This window comes from Diuraphis noxia, unplaced genomic scaffold (genome assembly GCF_037042655.1).
Source record: "Diuraphis noxia isolate RWA-SAM2 unplaced genomic scaffold, SU_Dnox_SAM2 contig0002, whole genome shotgun sequence".
Classification (NCBI taxonomy): domain Eukaryota; kingdom Metazoa; phylum Arthropoda; class Insecta; order Hemiptera; family Aphididae; genus Diuraphis; species Diuraphis noxia.
This window is the reverse complement of record NW_028301712.1, coordinates 36,948,167-36,969,700: the sequence shown is the minus strand read 5'-3', so window position 1 is coordinate 36,969,700 and position 21,534 is coordinate 36,948,167. Positions and strand designations below refer to the sequence as shown.

Sequence of the window (21,534 nt, the reverse complement as noted above, 5' to 3'; positions counted from 1 at the left end):
ATTTTAATTTCTGAGCGGAGCGATGAATTTATTGATTTTACCATGATGTGTGTTTTTTTTTGTGTCTGTCATCACGTTTTGGGGCTGTAAAAGTGCTTCGATTTTTGACTTTAGTACCTCGTTTGATCAGAAAGTGAATTTAGTTGGTACTTTTGAGGGTCAAAAGTGAAAAATTCTTAATACTTTTCTAAATAATCGAGAAAAACAAACTAAAAATTAAGGGAAAAACGGGAAATTTTACGCACACTCATTTTTCGACAAAATCGATTTTGGTTTTTGATGTAACTTTAAAACAAATGACCATAGATACATGAAAATTTCACCGAATGTTTATATAAGTATATTCTATCCACCAATTTTCAAAAATTTTCGACTTAAGTTGAACTATTCATAGGCATTTGAAATTTTCGATAATTATTAGTTTTTTTAAAATTAATATCGATAAAAATGTATTTGTTTGGCAGAAAAGCTTGAAAATTTAATACAAGGCTCTTAACATATTGTTACTATAGCAGTTGAAAAATAAAAGAAATTCATAGTCACAATTTTTTTTTTTATAAGCATTTAAAGTTCAAATTTTGATTAAATACGTAAAAATTACCGCGATGTTCAAATTATTTTACGCTAGAAATTCATACAAATTTTTCCTTTTATATCCAAGATTTGAAAATTGAATACAAGGCTCCTAAAATATTTTTACAACAGCAGTTGAAAAATAAAAGAAATACATATAGTCACAATTTTTTTTTATAAGCATTCAAAGTTTGAATTTTGACAACATACGTAAAAATCACGAAAATTCGCAAATTATTTTAAACTAGAAATTCATAAAAATTGTTCTTTTTAAATCTAAGATTTGAAAATGTTTAATAATCTATAATATATCCTAGACAGATAAACCGTCTTCGCTCAGAATCGTTTTTCGTATACAATGATATAATATCATTGGATTAAAATTGAATTCCATCCATTACAGTAACCCACTTGTAACCTAATGTACAGCAGAGCGACATCCACGACTTATACGTCTTTTTAACATTTAATAGGAATGTTTTGTTTTTTCATTAATACCTAATTATTCAGGATTCTTTTTGTTGTATGACAAGTTTCATTATTAGTGTAAAAGGCTAATAGGTACCTTATTCTACCCAATTCATATAAATTATAAACAAAATTAAATGTTGAGGAATTTATTAAATAATTACCAACGTTTTAGAAATAACAAATAACAAAAAAAACTTTAAACAGATTCAAAGTACAGAAAAAATTATTATTTTTATAAAATAATATTATATAATTTTTATATTATTATAAAATAGAGTAAAATATTCTTCTGGAGTGTCACCAGTGGGTGGCTTCTCCTTCATATTTTTCTGGCTGTAATCTTAATTTGTTAACACTTAAGCTTATTATACATAACTTGTATAGATTGTTTAACTCAAATAAAAAAAAAAAAAAAAAAAATATTCTTACATTTACAGTTTTTTTTTTTTTTTTTTTTTTTGTAATAGATAAGACCGGTCATATTTTCTCTCATCGTTACAGACTCCCATTGTAAAAATTGCTTCACACACAATTTATTATTATAGTAATTAGTAATTATAAAAACAGCAAACATACACTGGTAGGAAATTGTGTCACCAAGCTGCAAAATTATTTAAAAAAATTAAATTAGTCTATGTAGAGGTAAACATTAGGTACCTAATCTAAAAAATGATTATAGGTAGGGCGGTATCGGTATCTACAATTTATTTATACATTTTTAAATTAATTGAACTTGAATCTTTTGTTCAAAATAATATTTATAGATAAATATTCTATGGCATGAAAAACCAGGAACTTAATTACTAAATAGTAAATACTAAAAGGTAGTTTATTTTTTGTTGTTAACTGGCGACATTGGATACTATGTTACCAAATAAATAAATTATAATAAAGATTAAAGAAATAATACTGTGTTTCATCGTCTACTTAGAGTCTATGAATGCCAGAGGAGAAAAATGCTTTGATAACTTAGACAAATTTATAGTCCAATGTATAATGAATCCGGAACAATAACTCTGGATTTTGTTTTTTATTGCATAAAAAAGTCTAAAAATACGAAATATTCTAATACATTTTTATTCTTAATTGTATACCTAATGTATTATATGGGTACATATATATATATAATATTAATTTATGATGTGTAATTAATTTTCTTATACAATATTATTATTTTTGATAACTATTTCTTATACTTACCTACAGTTTACAAATATTATAGTTCTGTTGTTCTGTATACAAATTTAGAATAATGGTCAATTTAAAAGTAAGTTAAAAAATAAATAAGAAAAGTTGTAAACTTTTAGGCTTTTACAAATATTATAGGTAAACAATTTAAAAAAATAGTTTATAATATTTTTATAATATTTATAACACCCAAAAGGTTTATATTTGTTCTTATACATTTTTGAAATCGTTTTTATATTGACCATTATTTTAAATAATAATCATAAATTAAAGTAATCAAATATCATTAATATTGTGTAGTAAATAATTTACATTTATCAATATTTTTTACTATGATACGATATGAATTCTAAAAATATTTTTGAATCTGATGTGAAGTCTACTCAAGATACTCTTTTGCGTTAATAAAAATAATATATCGGTATTCGGTAGGTTATTTGTTGGGTAATTATTCAATAACATGTATAGTATAAAATATACAGGTTTAGTTTAAATTAAATACCATTGTTCCGATTAATTAATTAATAATAGGTATGATGTCCTGTTCAAGTGTTAGTATTGATGTGCGGAATATATTAGATACCCACGTTATTTTTTAGTGTTTAATTTTTAATTTATGAATATTTATAATCAATATAATATACAACATAACATTTATTAGCACATGCTCATAAATATAACACATCAGTATACGTAATATAATTGTATATACTTTTATACCCACTACCATCTCCATGGCATTGCAATACTTACCAAATATATATACTAAACGTATACTTAGTAGGTAGTATTATTTTTACTGTCCATGAATTACCAATATTACCAAATTACATCATAGAATATTATAACATATTATTATTATAAATTAAAATATAAATCAATTTAGAATTCTATAGTCTCGCTAGATCGCTAAGATGTTATATTGTTATTATCAAATAATATTTAGTATATTATCTTCTATTTATATTTTATTGATAGTCGACCTTACTCTTTGACTGTCCAAATTAATAAGGCTTTGAGTGCAAGGTAGGCAGCTGACTTCTTAATTACTCACAAAACTGTGTTGGTTATTTTACTGTTATTTATGATAACGTTATTGACTCACATTAATAAAATGTTCAAAAAATTAAAAATCCTGCTGAAACTTAAATATTTTTTTTCTATTTTTTGAGAAAAAACTAAATATATAGGTAATACCTATACAATCGTAGAAACAACTGAATTATCTTCTATTTATATATTAAAAAGTATTATACATTTATTTTATACTATTCAAGACTGGTTTCCGGTAAATATTTTGACGTTCCTTTCTAAACACAGAACTAGATTACCGATCACTCGAGAGATATACTTGTAAGGAACCTCATAATAAGTTCACATTAGTTTATAACCACGTGTGACAGATGGATCAAATATTTTGATTAATAAAAAAAGCGGATACAAATGTCAGATATTTGTAAAAAAAATAGTTACTTATCATGATTGTTATCATTACATTCTGGTCTTCAGTTTGGTGAAAGTTTGACCAAATAATTTTAAGTTTAGAAACGTATAGAATAACGAATATTCAATAATCTACTTCAAAATTTGTATTTTTACTTAATAGGTACTACACGTAAGCTATACGTTTGTTGATTTTATAGGTATACTATAAAAAAATTAATAATACGATAATAACATTTTTCAAAACGGCGCTCTGTGTATGCAATTTTAATACACTTTACATGTTTGAGTATAATACTATATATTCTTCTACTTTAAACTATCATTAAAAACAAAATAAATTAGTATTATGAATTTCATGTATAAATTAGAAAACATGATTATAAAACCCTAACTGGCCCAACTCTTATATGAGTTACAATTTAGCAAAACTATATTTATATTAAATAATAAATTTTACTATTTTACTATTTTTATTGTTAAAGAATACATGTTTGTTTGAGAATTGCAATACATAAAAATCAAATTTCGAGTAGTTTTTTTGGTTATAAACAAAAACATATATGTAAAATGAGACCAAAGTTCAATATTATAATATATGCCTTAGTAGTTGACTTCAACGACAAAAGAAGTGAAATCCAAATGGGTGCCAAGTTTAATGGTCAGTCCTGAAATTTATTTAGAACAACATAAAATATGTTGTAAGGACTTTAAACATAATTTTTTCTTATAACTTAGGGTAATATATTAAAGCCTACGGTTTGACTTGGCTAGTTTTCATATACGGATTATTATTAAGTAGTTAAGTACCTACTAAAACAATGATGAAGATGATTTTCGGAAGAATAAAAAGATAACTCACAGCTTTGAAACTTGCGAAAGCTATAAGCTATAAGCCTAGTCAGACCTTAATTTTTAATACATTATCCTAATTTATATAATAAGAAGAAAGGTTAGCGGAGCTAAATAAGTTAACATATAATTTTGATTGCTGATTATTTAGATTCTTATTATATATCTTGTTTAAACAATTTAGTTTGTTCCTAACGATTTTAAATTTCAAAAAAAAAAAAATTAAAAATGATCAACCTAACCTTTAAAAGAATTAGTTTCTATGTATTGTAGAAATACTCGTATCTGCAGCGTGCAATAATTCATATTTTAGTCACGTTATTTATTTATTCATCTCGCACGTGTAATTATATAGTTTGGTGTCTAGATGCGCTAACAAAATCCAACATATCTACATAATATACACACATCAAAATCCTTGTCGTGGCAGATAAGTATAGAGTGCACAAACATTAACATAATATCATATGGCCAATTGTTCCGGTTAAACGATTATATATTATTATTATTATTATGTTATTGTCTACCTGCGTGCGGGTTAGGTGAGCACCATTGTAACAGTGACACCTCCACAATACATGTAATGATATACCTATATGGTGTGTTCAGCTATCCTAATAATATTTTTACTATAAAGGTGTAAGGACTCCTCCCGTCGGCCGGCGGCTAAATTAGTGATTTTGTAATTGCCATGTTTTTTTTTTGTTGTTGTTGTTGTTTTTAGTTTCATTTATTAACGTGTTATCTACGTAGTGCGTCATTTTACGATTACTATATAGATATACGCGCATTTACACCGTGACCACAATGTTCACAAATCCAGATATGGATAGTTTTGTTCATATAGACAATGGTTATGTCAGTTTAATTGTTTTATATTATAATATTATGTAAACGCACTACGGATTAACGCGGTCGGTTAAGGAAGTCGATTCACGGATTGATTTCTCTTAATGAGCGCATACATAATATAATTATAATAATGACTAATCACTAATTTATTATAGACGATACTCCGGTGTAAACGCGTAGACGTGTAATAACCAATAATAGGTATAGGTACATCGTGCAAGCAAAATAACCTACCGTGAGTATAAAATATGTGTAATACCTACATAGCAAATGTATTATTGTGATCCAATCATCCAATGATTCCAATATTAGTCTTTTATTGTTCCATAATTTTCATTTTCAATATCAAAAATTAAGCTATATTTTCAGGGAAACAACCAGTATCGCCGTAGTACGATTTACGATAAAACGATGGTGACTTAATACTAAATGTATTAAAAATTAAAACTTATTGCCATTGTTGACATTTATTTATTAACACTAGCTTATATAACATATTATTATCATGTAAGCCACACTTACAAGTTTTAGTGTTAAATTACAATAGGTAATTAGGCTAAAATTAAAAGCCCACATATATACGAAACTATATACTATACAACATACATCTTATAGTAGGTACAATCATAATAGTCTAACCGTTAAATCTTAATGTATGAGTCCAATGAGACTATATACATACAGTCACGGCTATAGGACTATGTTCAGGTGGATTAAGGTTGCTAAACCTCAGTTTCACTTATAGCGTGATGTATAGTTTTCATTACCTATATTGATTTCTTGAAAAACAAGTATAGGTAACACTTATATGTATAAATCAATAAATCATTAAAGGTTAAAATGAAGTGAATAATTTAATCTAACACCTACATTCCTACATCAATACAAAAAAAAAAAAATAACATTATACTTTTACAAGTTAACATTTTAGGTATGAATCAAATATAGAAATTGGTTGTAGCATACATATATTATTATATTAACACTACAAATAATGTGTCCCTCATTTAAAAAAACAGACGAGCCGTGAGTTTAATATTATTCACTGGGTATATTCAATAGTCAATACATTATTCATCGAATTATTTTATAATTCGATTAACACCTAATTGCAATTATTATTATTATTTGACAAATACTTTAAATTATTACACTAATTATATTTAGAATAGAAAATGCACTCAACTCAAATAATATTTCAAATACGTACCTAATAGCGTAAACAATTGCAATACAATACCTAATACATTATTATATAATATACAAAAGCCATAGCCGTATTTAGGAATTATGTTTGATATGACCATACAATATATATTACAAAGTGTCACATTTTAATTATTTCACTAGTCTTCATATATTTTGAATATCTAAAAGGATTATCGAAATTGCCCCTATAACTCTATTATCAACAAATTTTTTGTTGAAGCACTGAATTAAATATACTATAATATACTTAAAGTTTTCAACATAAATATATAATATTATATTATGTATAAAACATTAGATAACTTTAATAGGTAATACAATTATTTATTGTTATTTATTTCTACAAAATTAGGTACACTAGGTATAATGGGTAAGTCCATCGGATGGGAAAACGCGAGTTAGGTCCCGAGATATTTGATCCCTTAAAAAAAATACGAGTTGGGTCCGCGGTATTATTTGATAATACTCGAATTGGGTCCGCGGTAATATTTGATAATACTCGAATTGGGTCCGCGGTAATATTGCAGTCAGTGCCGATCGCACACGCCTTCCACTGGCTAAACTGATTCAGTTAATTGTGTATTGTTTTAACTGAAGCTCTTTATAGTTAATTATCATTATTGTATGGATATTTTTATGTATAGATGTGGCCTATAACTTTCTAGTAACTAGTAATAATGTAGTATGTACTATAATAATAATTTTAAGTTTTATGTTTACAACAGTGAAGTTTAACTTGATAAATGTTTATACAAACCAAAATACTCGTGCAATTTATGACTTATGAATATTATGACTTGGAAAAAAAAATTAATACAATTTTTTACTGAGTTAAGTTAATTTAATTTTATATCTTAACTTTAATTTTAATGAATTTTATTCAATTATTTTCATTAACTTGCCCACCTTTGCATAAAATATACCGGGACCCAACTCATGTGCTCCAAAAAATATACCGGGACCCAACATTTGTGACTCAAAAAATATACCGGGACCCAACTAATGTACTCCATAAAGTATACCAGGACCCAACTCGTGTTGTTTTCGAAATCTGGGACCCAACTCGAGTTTGTCCCATCGGATGGGCCTGCAATGTTTCCTATATGAACGATACGTCATGTATTTTCACGGCACACAACTTATTCAATTGCCATTACTTGGACAGGTTTAAAATGAATTTAAACGTCTTCTGATGTCCCCACGCTGCAACTAATTTGCACACATTCAACATATTTTATCTGAAAATCAACAACTCGCTTGAGTACAACGAAATCAATCGTTTACCTGAAAATCGATCAGTTGTTTGCGCACAACGACATATTCACAAACATGTATAATTGACAATTGTAGGTGTATTACTACAGACTGCAATACAAACTATCAACTATTTGATAGCAATATTATCTAATTACCGATAATGTAGATTATATCATTTTGGATAGGTTTGGATTTCAAACCTAACTACTTTTAGTACAGTTTCAGTAGTTATGATTATAAATTTAAGAAAATATCGTGTTTTAATTAGTATAGTTATTACATTTTTAGATGTACTAGGTAATAAAAATTTGTCCTGCGAGTGTTATTATTAATACACATTAAAAAAAATTATAAAAGTAACCGATGGTACTCAAAATCATGAAGAGTAATATAAGAGAATTTTGCAACAAACTTAGAACATAATGGTGTAAAATTGCTACGATGATCAATGTATGAATCCAGAAAAAAACATTATCAGCATTATCCTAAGCTTGTTAAAGTGAGAAGGAAAATCTGTGCATAAACGAAATGGGATACTAATTTACTTCACAGGTAGCAAAAATAAATCTGCGTAATCGAGTTGTGTTTTTTTGCGCAAACAAGTTGCAGCCTATCCCTAATATCCTCTTTGATCCGGTTTTTTGGGGATCTTCCAGCGAACCAATAAAACAGGATATCTTTATTTACAGGAGCTGAAGAGCCGTTTAGGATATTTAACAAAATTCTGGAAGCTGGAGGAGATCCTAATGAATAAATAATAGTAGAGGACCAGACAGGCGGTCGAATAAGCATGGCTCTCATTACGGTTGGGACCTGACTCGAGAAGACCTATAGAATGCAAAGTCTAGGGCGACGGGTTACAGCTAGTCCGAGAAGAGGTGAGAAAAATCGACTTTCGTACGTAAGTTTGGCCACATTAGTTAATTTTACTACTTTTGTTAATTTTGGTTTACTTGTCAATATTTTTATTTTTTGAGAACATTTTCCATTTTATATTGTATTATTTTCTACTGATTAGTAATTATTATTATAGAGTTAAAACTTATGATTCGTACCTCAGTATTTTTTAATATTTTCCTTATTCTCTGTTATAGCCTTATAGGTACTAGTAAAATATTTAAAAATTCCTAATTTTCCACTTTTAAGGTAGTTCTTTTAAAATTATAATTAATGGAGTACTTACCCAAATATTTTTTATAAATTTTAGATTTTAAAAAACTTCAAATTTAATTAGTTGTAATTGATTCTAGACAAAGACCTTTAATAACTTGAGCTTAGATTTGTGTGTATTTTTATGTATTTAATTATTTGATATTAAATATAAATAATAAAATGTTATGACTTGAAGTATAAAAAATTGTGAGATACCGAAATGTTTCTGGCATTTTGATAACTTTGTGACAAAATATGTGTTTTTGTTATTATATATGTTGTCCCACATATTACCTTAACAAAATAAATATTACGGTAAAGCTTGCTACCTTCATTGGTTTTATATTAGTTCAATAATTTACAAAATAATAAATGACGTATAAACTACCAAAATGAACGTCAATGACAACATTTAACATTTTATTACCTAAATATATTTTATATTATATAAATCATATACATTATACTTTATAAGTAAGTAGCGTTATTTAAAATATTAATTTAATTTAAATTAGTTGAAAACTGTTTAAGTTTTTTACTTTTTTGAATGACATCATAGAGTTTTAATTTCATATTCTAAATGAGTTATACGCATTTAAAGTTTAGACAACCGGAGTAGTGGACAAACATTTTGTTATTTAAAGAATAACTTTAGATAAAAGAATCATCCGATATATAAATAATATAAATAATAAATATAATATAAATTGAATTACTTACAAAAAAATAATTATCATCGTTATTCTTCGTTCTATTGAAATTATATGAGCTTCTTTTTCATTGCTCAAATTTATAGTTTATGTAGGGTGTTTGATACTAGGATAATGGATTCATTTATGGACCACGAGTCAATAAATTACATTTTTATCACCCGATAATTGATAAGCCTTTTGACATTTAATTTAATTTAAAATGTTCGGTATTTAGTATTTACCAATATAATTTAATATTGACACTCCAACAGTCAGTGGCGTGGCGAGGTAAAAGTTACATGTGGGCAAAGTAGACTTAAAGAGGCCCTTTTAAAAAAATTTTAACTTCTGTCATATTTCTCTATGGTTAATTATAAAACCCTATAGAACGCGAGGCCCTTTGAGGTGTGAGGCAGTGGGCAATGGCCCACACCGCCCACGCCTAGCGCCGCCACTGCCAACAGTACTCCATTACTTGGTTGTTGAGATAGTTCCTAGCACCTACAAGTCCTACCAGCACAGTTTTATCCAGTTATAAATTTGTTTTATATTTTATACTTTAGATTTAACAAATTTTGTTTAACTATGGAGTACCTATATTTGTTATACTTTTTTCCATGGGCCTTTTTTCCTTGGTGTATTTATTTTTTGGGATTTTTTTCCATTAGGTTTATTTTATGGGCTTTTTTCCGCGATTCTAGTTATTTATATTATATAATTGAATATGAAATTATACACTTATTAGTTATTTCAAAAAATCCAGAACATAATTAACTATTAGACCTAAAAGAAAAACAAGTCTGATTAATTATTACGCAAACACGATGGGAAAAACAAATGAATGTCTTCAAAATCTGTGTAATATATACAATTGGTAATGAAGAAATAAGTTGCGGAAAGATTTCTCCTTTAGAACATAGCGTATAATAGTTATATTCGTGGTCAAACTTATAATTATTGATTAAAAAACATAAATTTGTGATAGATTTGAACTTGCGACCGTCACTGCGCATCATTTATTAAACCAATCATTATTAACTCTTCGAATAAAATTTGCTCAGCAGTTAACCAATTCAATTTTACCATATTAATTTAATTACGGCACGTTAATGATAAACAAGAATAAAAGATTAAAAGTATCTAATAAAATGTATTAATTATATTATCCATCTCAATAGCTACTAAATCTAACCGTGTCAATGATTGTGTTCGTATAATTTTGGTTTTTTTAAGTTCTCAAGTGATAGTTAACTGGTATATTAAGTAATATTTAAGTATCTACTTAAGTGAATTAGATTTAAAACACTTCCAGAGTTTCAACTTTCTATAATTTTGTTCAAAGTTTGTTTTTTCCTTTCTCGTTTGTCTACTTTGAACGTTAGAGAACTCCGATATTATACATTTTCATTTTCAACTAAAGAGATGAATAAACTTACCGATCGTTGACGACTTAAAAGATCAAAGTCGATCGCTTGTAATTTTAAAATTTAGTATTCATGAATAATGTTCATATAATTCATAAATCACGGGAAATCGGTTATCCAAAAACAGTTCAGTCTTCTTGACCCATGGGGCATGGCAGACGGAAATTGAGTTAAATGTTAAATAAACTTTTGGGCTTTGGTACTCAACAATTTGAAACGATGTCCAAAAACGGTACGTGCAAAGCACAAATAACGTCGACTGAACCGATCTTATAGGTGGCGCTGTGGTAAGCGTGTTGTACAGCGACCGCGTGCCGCCAAAACCAGACACGGCCAGATTGACTAGTCAGTCTGTCTCGCACGCCGGTCGTGGCTCTTCCTACTTTGTGTCGTTCGTTTTATTAATTTATCTACTTTTTCAATTAGTTTAGTCGTGCGTCATCGATCGTATCGATAAATGTTCAAACACACATATTATATTATATTCAATACTATTTACTATTTTTGTGATAAATTTTGAGTGATTATCATTTATAAATGGTCAGTATAATTATAAAATGGGTTAAATACCGAAATGTGTGTGTGTTAAAATTATAATCATAATAATATTACTGTGCGAACGCGAACCGATGGCAAAATTTGTGTAGTTCTAGTGTCGTCCCTGCGTGATTTCTCGGATAACTTTGAACCGGAGCTGCGTAAAAACCATAATGGATACGAGTAATTTGGACCGTTAAGATGCTGTGCAAGTGCGGCCTTTGGTGCGCGTTCCTCGTATTATTGGTCGTTTCTGCCGTTTCTGCCGCTCAACTGATCAAAGGTATTTGAGACAATATATTTTAAATCTAAGTTCGTTTGGTTGTTTTTATGGATACTATAATGTGTATGATACATTTATAGGTAGATGATAGTTGCTTAGGTGTTAGGTACCAGTTATTATTTTAATCAATTTTTTTTTGGAACTGAAGGTGTATGTCTAGAGAGCTATACTTTCTTGCTGGGTAGAAATGTGATAAAATACGCGATTTTTTTAACGCTCCTAAGAAGAGTATGAATATTATGATCAACAAATTGTATATCATATTCATGATATTTGCATACCACAAAGCAGCTTATTGCACATACATAAGGGAGAGCGTCTTTATTATATTTTTATCTGCGCATTTGATATGGATAATATGGGTGAACATTGTTATTAGTTATAAACTTGAGTATTACTGTATTAAAATCAGCAATTAGTGTATTAGTATTGATTTCAAAATTAATGCTATTCCGTAATTAATATTAGACATACAGACGTCAGATTTAGTTACAAATATATAGGTACTATACTGCTATATTCATTAGTTTTTCTTTTTATTTGTAATTATAATATATTATACATATACCATACTTATGTTATATACCAACATTATATTTTTTTAAGTACATTTAACCGCTAGGCATGAATATTTTAGTATTATACGAACTTGGTCCTAGGAGTGGGAAAACGCACAGTGACTTCCGTCTTCCACCAAGCACACGTTTTAAGTTGCATTTAATACTTATTTTTATATATGGGCATTTGATTTTTATTACAATCAAATACAAGTATACCTATAAAAAACAAACATTAGATATTATCTTTTATTGTTTAGGTTTTAATATACACCCACCATATCAAACAATTTAAGGCAAACTTAATGTTTTCATAGAATATATAATACCTAAAATGTTAAGATTATCTTAAATGCTGAAAGTTTCGAAACTTACTGTTGGATAATTGTGTGTATACAGTTAAACAGGCATTATACTGCTGTCCACAGAATCCAGATCTAATATGAATAATTTTATTTATTTACGAAATGTTATACCTAAAGTCACGGTTTTTCAGAAAATGCTACTATTTATAAATGTATAACATGATTTGTGGCTATGTAGATGGGTTATTTACTTTTGAAAGTACTAAAATTCATATAATAGTTTATTAAAGGCAATTATATACAATTAATCGTATAAAATCATTCAAATGTTTATAGTTATCATGTGTTGTAAACTTTTTTTTTAATTGCTTGAAAGGTTGGTTTATGAACTTCATCATTTTCCTTTTCACAAATAATTGATTCATTAATAAATACTTTAAAAGATCGTTTTGAAGTTAACACAATATGGTCGTTTAAACTTAAAAGTTAAAGTTGATTTAAATTTGCTTATTCTTAATATTTAAAATAAATTCTGTGATAATTAGCAACCACTTTTCGTATATAAGTAGTTGGGTGGTGGTAAACTCTCCCGATGGTAAACTCTCGCGGGTTAATATTATGTTTACCTGAAGTAAATGTGTAAACTCCTCGGGTCAAAATTATGTTTACCTAAAGTAAATGTGTGAGCTCTCCCGTGTTAACTTTATAGTTACCTAAGTATGTTAACTTTCCTGAGTTGTTTTAAATGTTAAAACATTTTTTTAGAAAAAACAAATATAATCCCTAACTTTTTTAAAATCTGTATGTTCTTATTATCAAAAACAATAATTTTAACATTTTTACATATATTTTGTATTTGTAACTTATATCATTATTATTATTGACTATTTTTAAAAGAAACTTAAATGTATATTAGATTTTTTGAAATTTTGAAATTTTATTTTTTATTGTATTTTCAATTTTGACTATAATATTATAGCTCATAGCATCTAAAGACATTAATTTATATTGTTATTATATTTGATCGAATATTTTCAAACGCAACTTAAATGTATATTAAATTTATTTTATGATTTTTACTAGACCTGGGAGAGTTTACATATTTCCGTTAGGTAGTACAGGAATAAACCCGGGAGAGTTTACACGTTTCCGTCAGGTAGTACTGGAGTAGACCCGGGAGAGTTTAGCATCAGGAGAGTTTACAATCGCCCAAGTAGTACCCAGTAGGTAACCTAAGTAATGTTAAAAGTCCGTATCAGCATAGAAAATGTTTAATCCATTAATAATTAATTTTTATTTGTAGGTATTACAATCAATTAATGACGAGTGTCTTAATCCTATTCGCTTTTACTAATTTGATAACATATATTTAGTTACTCATTTACTCTAAAATTGTACTTAGATTATGACAATCACAGTGTTAGAGTATACTTCCAGGTACCTTAAAGAATAAATCATTCATTTGGTGGAGACTTATATAATGTAATACTAATGCGTCTATACTTAACTTTTACTGTATTATTAAAATAACCTGATAAGGGTTTTAAACTTAAAAATCAAAATACCTCTTAGTGGTGAAAATGTATTTCTCAGTTTATTCTCAAGTATTAAAATTTAATTTTACTACACATAGAAATACATATAATAAATACTGTAGTCGCATACACGTCTGTTGTTATTAATTATTATTATGCATTTATCTAAATTCGATTTTTGTATAGTATAATATATTATTATATTAATGGAATTTTCTATATGCAAATTTAACCGTCACTATTTCGACGAAAATTTCCAAGTGTTTTTTAACCACGATTTTTAAATAAGTTCGTCACGAAATAAGAATTGTTCAAAAAATATGTTTAGGTGACAGCTACATAATATAATAACAATAACATGTTATATGTTTACATTATTCTGTACATTCACTACGAGCATAACGGTTTGTCAGATTTTATATATAAATATATATCGCACATAGAGAAGTTTCTATATAAGAATAGATTTATCACAGTGTAATATAATAAGGTCTTCGTACTAAAAACCAAACATCTGAGTTTGTTCGTTACTGTACCTATAGAAGACATCACATCAAAACTTGAATACAATTTTAGTAAAGAAAAATACTTGTCAAGTAAATGCGAGGCAACAATGGATACTGCATTATAGGCTACAGTGATACCTAAATACCTACTAGATAAACGTAAAATATGTTAAGAACGTGAAAAACGATTTCGATGAAAGTCAAATACAGCCTCAATTGATAATGGAAAACGACAAGAGTTTATGGAGGATATAAAATATATTACAATACTGAATACAGTCAATATGCATACGCATACGCACACTCGTACGAATTGTATTCCTTAGTATATAATGTTATCTTGACAAAACTGATTGTTTTGTCACTAGAACAATGCATTAATTCAGCTCGCAGTGTCGTCTGATTTTATTATCGAATTATTTAAAACTAGCAATACGTATTTATGCTCCATCTGAACCAGACTCGTTCAAAGATGGAAACATTCTTCTTTGTCGCTAAAACTATAATATATATTTAATACGAAGCAAAAGAAAATGATAGAGACAAGACGTTCCCCGCGTATGCACTCATAGTATATCCGTTGTAGCTCTAATAAATATCATCTTTATCGCAACAACTTACTATTCGACTTCATTATTGGACCTATTTGGTCCGTACCTGCCTATCTACCTACATGTGCCGTGATAATAAACTACGTATCATTTTTCCATTGAATATATTATAGAATATACACATACGTTTCCAATAGGTAGTCACAATACCTATCAGCACATATCTCTTGCCATACATCTCGACCGCATTAAGTCTGTCGGCTATGTTCAAAGGAGTATTTCTCTTGCCAGTGATATGCATGTTTTTGCATGTAATTATACCATTCGTGTATACAATAGGGCTTATAAATACAAAAGCAAAGACGCTAGTTCGATCTGCAAATTTTCAAAATAAAACTATTGGTTTACAGTATTATACCAATAATGGCTAATATGTAATGTTATTCTTAACGAGAATCTACGCATGCGTGGCCTATGGTGCTAGATTATGATAAGTCAAAAATCTATTTATTTTTTTTATTTTTACCATCGACATAATTATACCTGTAATAACTAATGCGGCCATTGTTAAAATATTCCACGTACATTATCTTAGTTTATTATACGGGTTCCATTGTCATTTTCATAGTTGTATTTTTTTTTAACTATTCCTCCCACATTTTGTCATTTACACCCTTGACCAACATGAATTGCATTTAGAGCTATCTTTAAAAATCAAGTGAGTTTATATAATTTTAAGTTCGAGGCCTTTTTGAATTTTTTTCTTAAAAAAAAAAAAGATGAAACTTATTTAACCTCTTATTGTATTGATCTAAACGAACTCAGTGTTGAAGTTACCTTAACTCTTTTTTTTAAAATTTATTTTTAAATTCTTAACCTTAATAATGTCGTATAATACTATATTATATACATATATGCGAGCGTAAAGGTTTTTGAAATAATATGGCTTCTCGTAATAAAATTCTAAGTGCTTTTTAACTTATAACTTATAAGTATTCAAATTTTAAATTAAAAAAATATTGCCTAGGTACAGTACCTATAAATATTATAATATTCTTACTGTCTTTATATGTATCATTAAGCATATTTAGGGCATGTTTATATTATACTAATAAAAGATATAAAAACAGATATTTTCTTTTGTATTTACTAACGATAATTGATATAATATTTGTTCTTTACATTGAGGAAAACTACTCTTTACTGTGGAATTATTTATCGGTTACCTTCAAATGTAATCATCTTAAGTCAGACTGTGATACGGCCATGATGTTCCTCATTGTATAATCATAAAAAAAATCCTTGTTTTAACGACAATTATTGAAGCGATACATTTTAAGCATACAATTAGAAATCTACTTGTCACCAGAAGAAGATTTTTACCACCGTTTTTTTATTGATATTATTTGTTGCTATCGTACGTTTTAAAGATCCTGTTATAAGCACGTTGTTATGTTGTAATACTAGCGATGTAATTAAAATATAGGATATATTTAGTACATTGCACAGTACACATGTACAATATACAGTACATTGAGGTTAATTGCATGATATACGTACTTGTATATTACCTATATGTATTTTATATTATTGTAGTAGGTAGAAACCGCTCTTCCATGACCCGTATCCGGAGGCTGAACTGATTCTGTGCTTGATATTAAAACAAAATAATATTTATTATTTAACATTTCTTTTATTAATTTAATTTTTATATACCTATAATATGGTATGAACTTTTTTACACAACACTCATTTTTACAAATTACTTCATTAATTTATTTCAATGACTTATAATTAGTTTAGTCACTTATAAGTTATAGTTTTCAATATGCTAGAATAGTGATTATTTTGTTGACCACTTTATAAGTTGGTAGTAAAACATAAATTTTAATTTAATGCTTAAGGTGTTTTTAATTCTTGATGATCTACTATATTTTGCCCAGTAAAATACACAAAATTAAATTTTTTAAATTATGTATTTGAGAATTCTTATCCTTATTATGACGATGACCGTTATCGAACATCATATATAATGATGTATTGAATAATGACCATCACAAATTTGACATAATATTGTAATACAATTAAGAAAACTGGCGTAGGGAATACGGTTGGTCAAAAACCGATGGAATATTGAATACTTTAACTGCACGGCCTTATATATTCTGAGCGGAGCAATCACGAATATGTTGCATTGGTTTTACAATAATATTGTATATTTTAGTTTTTAGACTACTAGAGTAACAAAATACTATGCAATTTTATTTTAATTTATTCATTAATTATGCTAGTAGTACTGACGTGTGTCTACTGCATAATATCTAATAATACCACAGTTTAAAAATATTGATAATATAATTATGCAATTTTTTATTTATAAGCAAATTTGAAGTTAACATTTTTACAAAATTAGGAAAATTATTGAATTATTTTGTGTTAGTTGAAATTTAAAAAAATTTCACTTTTTTATCTATAAGGGTTTGAAATTGTAATATAAGTTCCTCATTATGTTTTGTTATAAGGACTTAACAATTAAAAAAAAAAAATACAATTTTTCTAGTTGTGCAAATTTTAAATAAATCTATTTACATATCATCGTTCAACAGTACGTTGGTATTGACTTTTAATTATAATAACAGCTAGTATAATATTATAACCACAAAACAACATATCTCCATATTTTTTTATATTTTTATTACGTTATTGATTGAAAAATTTAATCATCGATGAATATTCAAATCTTTATTTTAATTTGATAGGCACCTATGTCTTGTTTGTAACATCACATCCTGTTTAGTTTAAAACCTATTTAATAATTTTGTCGTCGTCAGAGGCCAATACTATAACATATAATATAGTAGTTGTGTTACGCGTGAACGATATTCCCATAATCAAATATCAATGAAAAACCAATCGCACATTACCTACTTGCGAAACACAAGCGAAATGACTTGAGGCTAATGGTCTCCTCATTCAATTGTAGCAATATAGTAGTGCTTATATATACATAGGTATATACAGGTAGTTCCCTTACAGTGATAATAACAATACTTAATGGAAGATACTTTTACACAGCCCCGGGCCGTTGAATCTGCCCTGCTCATCCATGATTACTTTTCTTTGTGTAATATATATTGTCCTTATTTGGTGTTGATAATTACATCACCTACGGGTCTATTGAACATGTATGGTTGTAAATACGTATAAATATACATAGGTACGACTATAATATGTAATATGTAAAATAAATGTGAGTGTGTGTGTATAATTTTTATAATGAACCTCGGTAGTATTACCATGGTTAAGTTTTGACCATATTATAGGTACCTACGTTATTATCGAAGATAATCAAATTATGCTTTGCACGTCAGGAATTTCGATGGAACAATAGACCTCGAGGCGAAAACCAGAGAAATTAAATTGATTTTTCGCTGAGGGTCCATGCAATGATATTATTTTATATGGAAATTTTTAGTTTTTCAAGGTGACTGTATTTTATAAATCCAAAGATCTACACATTGTTTACATGAGAGTTATAATGCATAAACCTTAAATGAACATATCAAATATACAGTCTCAATATACGTGACTAGAATTTTGTAATCTGCCACAGTGGTTATAAATGGTTAAGACGATGGTTGTCGGGATTATAATATAAAAATATTATTAAGGGAGAAATCGGACGTCCGTATTATAATATATTATAGGCTATATAGTTGTTTGATCCGCTTTAACATAATAGCATAATGAGGTTCTTTTGTTAATTTTCATTTTGAAATTTACTTCCTCATGAAAAATTGGTACATTATTTGAAATATTATGAATATACTTTATACAGAAGTATTTGGATCTACTTTTTTTTAACTATTAATAATAGTTATTTTTTTATTTTACGGTAAACTATATATAAAAACTGTGTGCACTGTGCCATTATATGTACGGTAAGCTGTAAGAGTATCATATTATATTCTTATTAAATAATTTATATAAAGCACATTTTTATGACGTATTAATCATTTGGCTGTACGATAGTTGCTATTTATTGGTTTGTGATCATGATTCACTTGATACAGTTAGTTCAGTCAGGCTGTAATAGGTACAGATAGTGGTTATCGTTAGTTACAAGACATAAGTAGAACGTTACATATAAGATAAAATGACAACATGGACTTGCATGAACTCGTAAAATAAAAACTTACTTCGTGTATATTGTACATTTATAATGTATGTATATACATATACATTATTATTTACTGATATTATGTCATAATCAATAATATATATTATATATAGAAAAAAAACATATTTTCCTAAGCTTAATCCTCGACCAACAAATCGCATTCGGTACATAATGTTATGAATATATGAAAATCGTATATGGACAATGTAATTGGAACATAAAAACCAATATATTTTCTGTATATGCACGTAGGTATATAAATATTCTATAATATTCTAGACTGGAGCAGTTATATTATATACTACAAGTCTGTATCTATATACGATTCTGGTTTAAGAAGCGTCATTTGATTTCATAGAGAAGTTCTACGTAGTTATTTATGGGTTTCTTTTCTGTTGATTTATGCTGTTTTGCTACGATGAAAAATATTACAAATGGCGGAAAACAGCGAACGAAATGATAATGCACTGACTAAGCGCAAACTATCTAGATTCTGATAAATGTATAACTGGTTGTATAATATGTATATGATAGGTACTATATCTGGTGTTCAACTGATACGATAAGTAATTTACATTAAAAAAAATTTATTTTGTTTTTAGAGTTTTAAAACTAACTTCTAATATTAGTTATATAATGATAATTACTCATTTATATACTTATAAAAATATTAAAAAATAAGTAAAGATGAATTAAAATATAGGATATATTATCATCGAAATGTTATAATGTTAAGGACATTATATATAGGTATGTAGTTATGTATAGTCATTGGTAATAAAACTTAGAAAAATAATTATTTACTGGGTTATACTCTTTATTGTACAATGCACGTACAGTGTATATTATGGTAAATGTACAAATTATATAAGGTGTCGAATTTTTTAAAGAAAATACTAAGTTTTATTGTTTTATATTTTGCCTTAAAAAATTTTAAACGTACTATTTAAAATTTGTTCAATATTTTTTTTCTCATCATCGATTTTTTTTTTTTTACCATACAAGTTATTTTGATTAAATAATTTTTAAAAATAATTTAGAGATGATGAAACGCGTAAAGACTGTATTCTATAATATATTATAACAAATTATACACAATATTTGTTTATTTTAGATTATAACTTTTTCATCTATATATGTACTCCAGTAAAACTTATCAGGTGGTGCCTAAACTGAAATAATTGTATCAAAATTTAGTTTGTTACTCTGTATTTAAAATATCTATTCAATAAAAATGTATATAAGATAATAGAAAATTCTATTAAATAAATGTTTTTATACTAGTCGAATATTATAGACAATCTATAGTAGGAACGTTAATTTTCCCAGTCACGTCGATTTGCGATTAGGGGACATCTCAATGCCAATTACAAGTTGTTGATTAATGTATATAACTTTACTAACTTTTGTCAACTGTACCTAATTTGTATAATAGGGTTATTTATTTACAAAGATATTATATATTAAAAAGCAAAAATTATTTTAAGAGGACGCTACACCCGCATGTGTCATCTCCGTACAACATACCAAAAAATGTTTTGCGTGAGATGGAATCACTTAGGCTGTAGTTATTCGAGTTATAGTAGTTACGACTTCAAACAATATAACTGCAATGACATTTTTCTCCGGGCAAGTCACGGTGTCCGGAGAACAAGTGCCGCCATCTCCCACTCCGGGACATGTCAGAAACCTATTACGGGTGCCCCAATAGAAATTCTGTCAAATAGGCGTCCGAACTAGGACTTCGTGCCTACTCCCGGACATAGCGCCATACGAAAAAAAACTGCAATAAGGACATTATCTGCGAAATATCGTTTTTATTTATTTATCTACTTTTTTTGATATCACTTATACAAAAAAAGTTCTTATTGTTTCAAAATCCATTACTGTTGTGTTTTTCCAACTTGAACAATTTTTTTTTCGTAGTTCCGTATCGAAAACATTAAAACGAAATTTCACAGCCAAAA

At 27.6% G+C, this 21,534-nt stretch overlaps 1 protein-coding gene across 1 annotated transcript in view; it reads left to right on the top strand.

Annotated features, from left to right (window-relative positions):
* Positions 1–11,467: 11,467 nt before the first annotated feature.
* Positions 11,468–21,534, top strand: part of LOC107161572 (uncharacterized) — a 54,290-nt gene continuing 44,223 nt past the window's right edge. Inside the window, exon 1 of the mRNA XM_015508033.2 lies at positions 11,468–11,933. Coding sequence (XP_015363519.2) covers positions 11,852–11,933 — 82 coding nt within the window. The 5' untranslated portion in view covers positions 11,468–11,851. The remainder of the gene's footprint in view (positions 11,934–21,534) is intronic.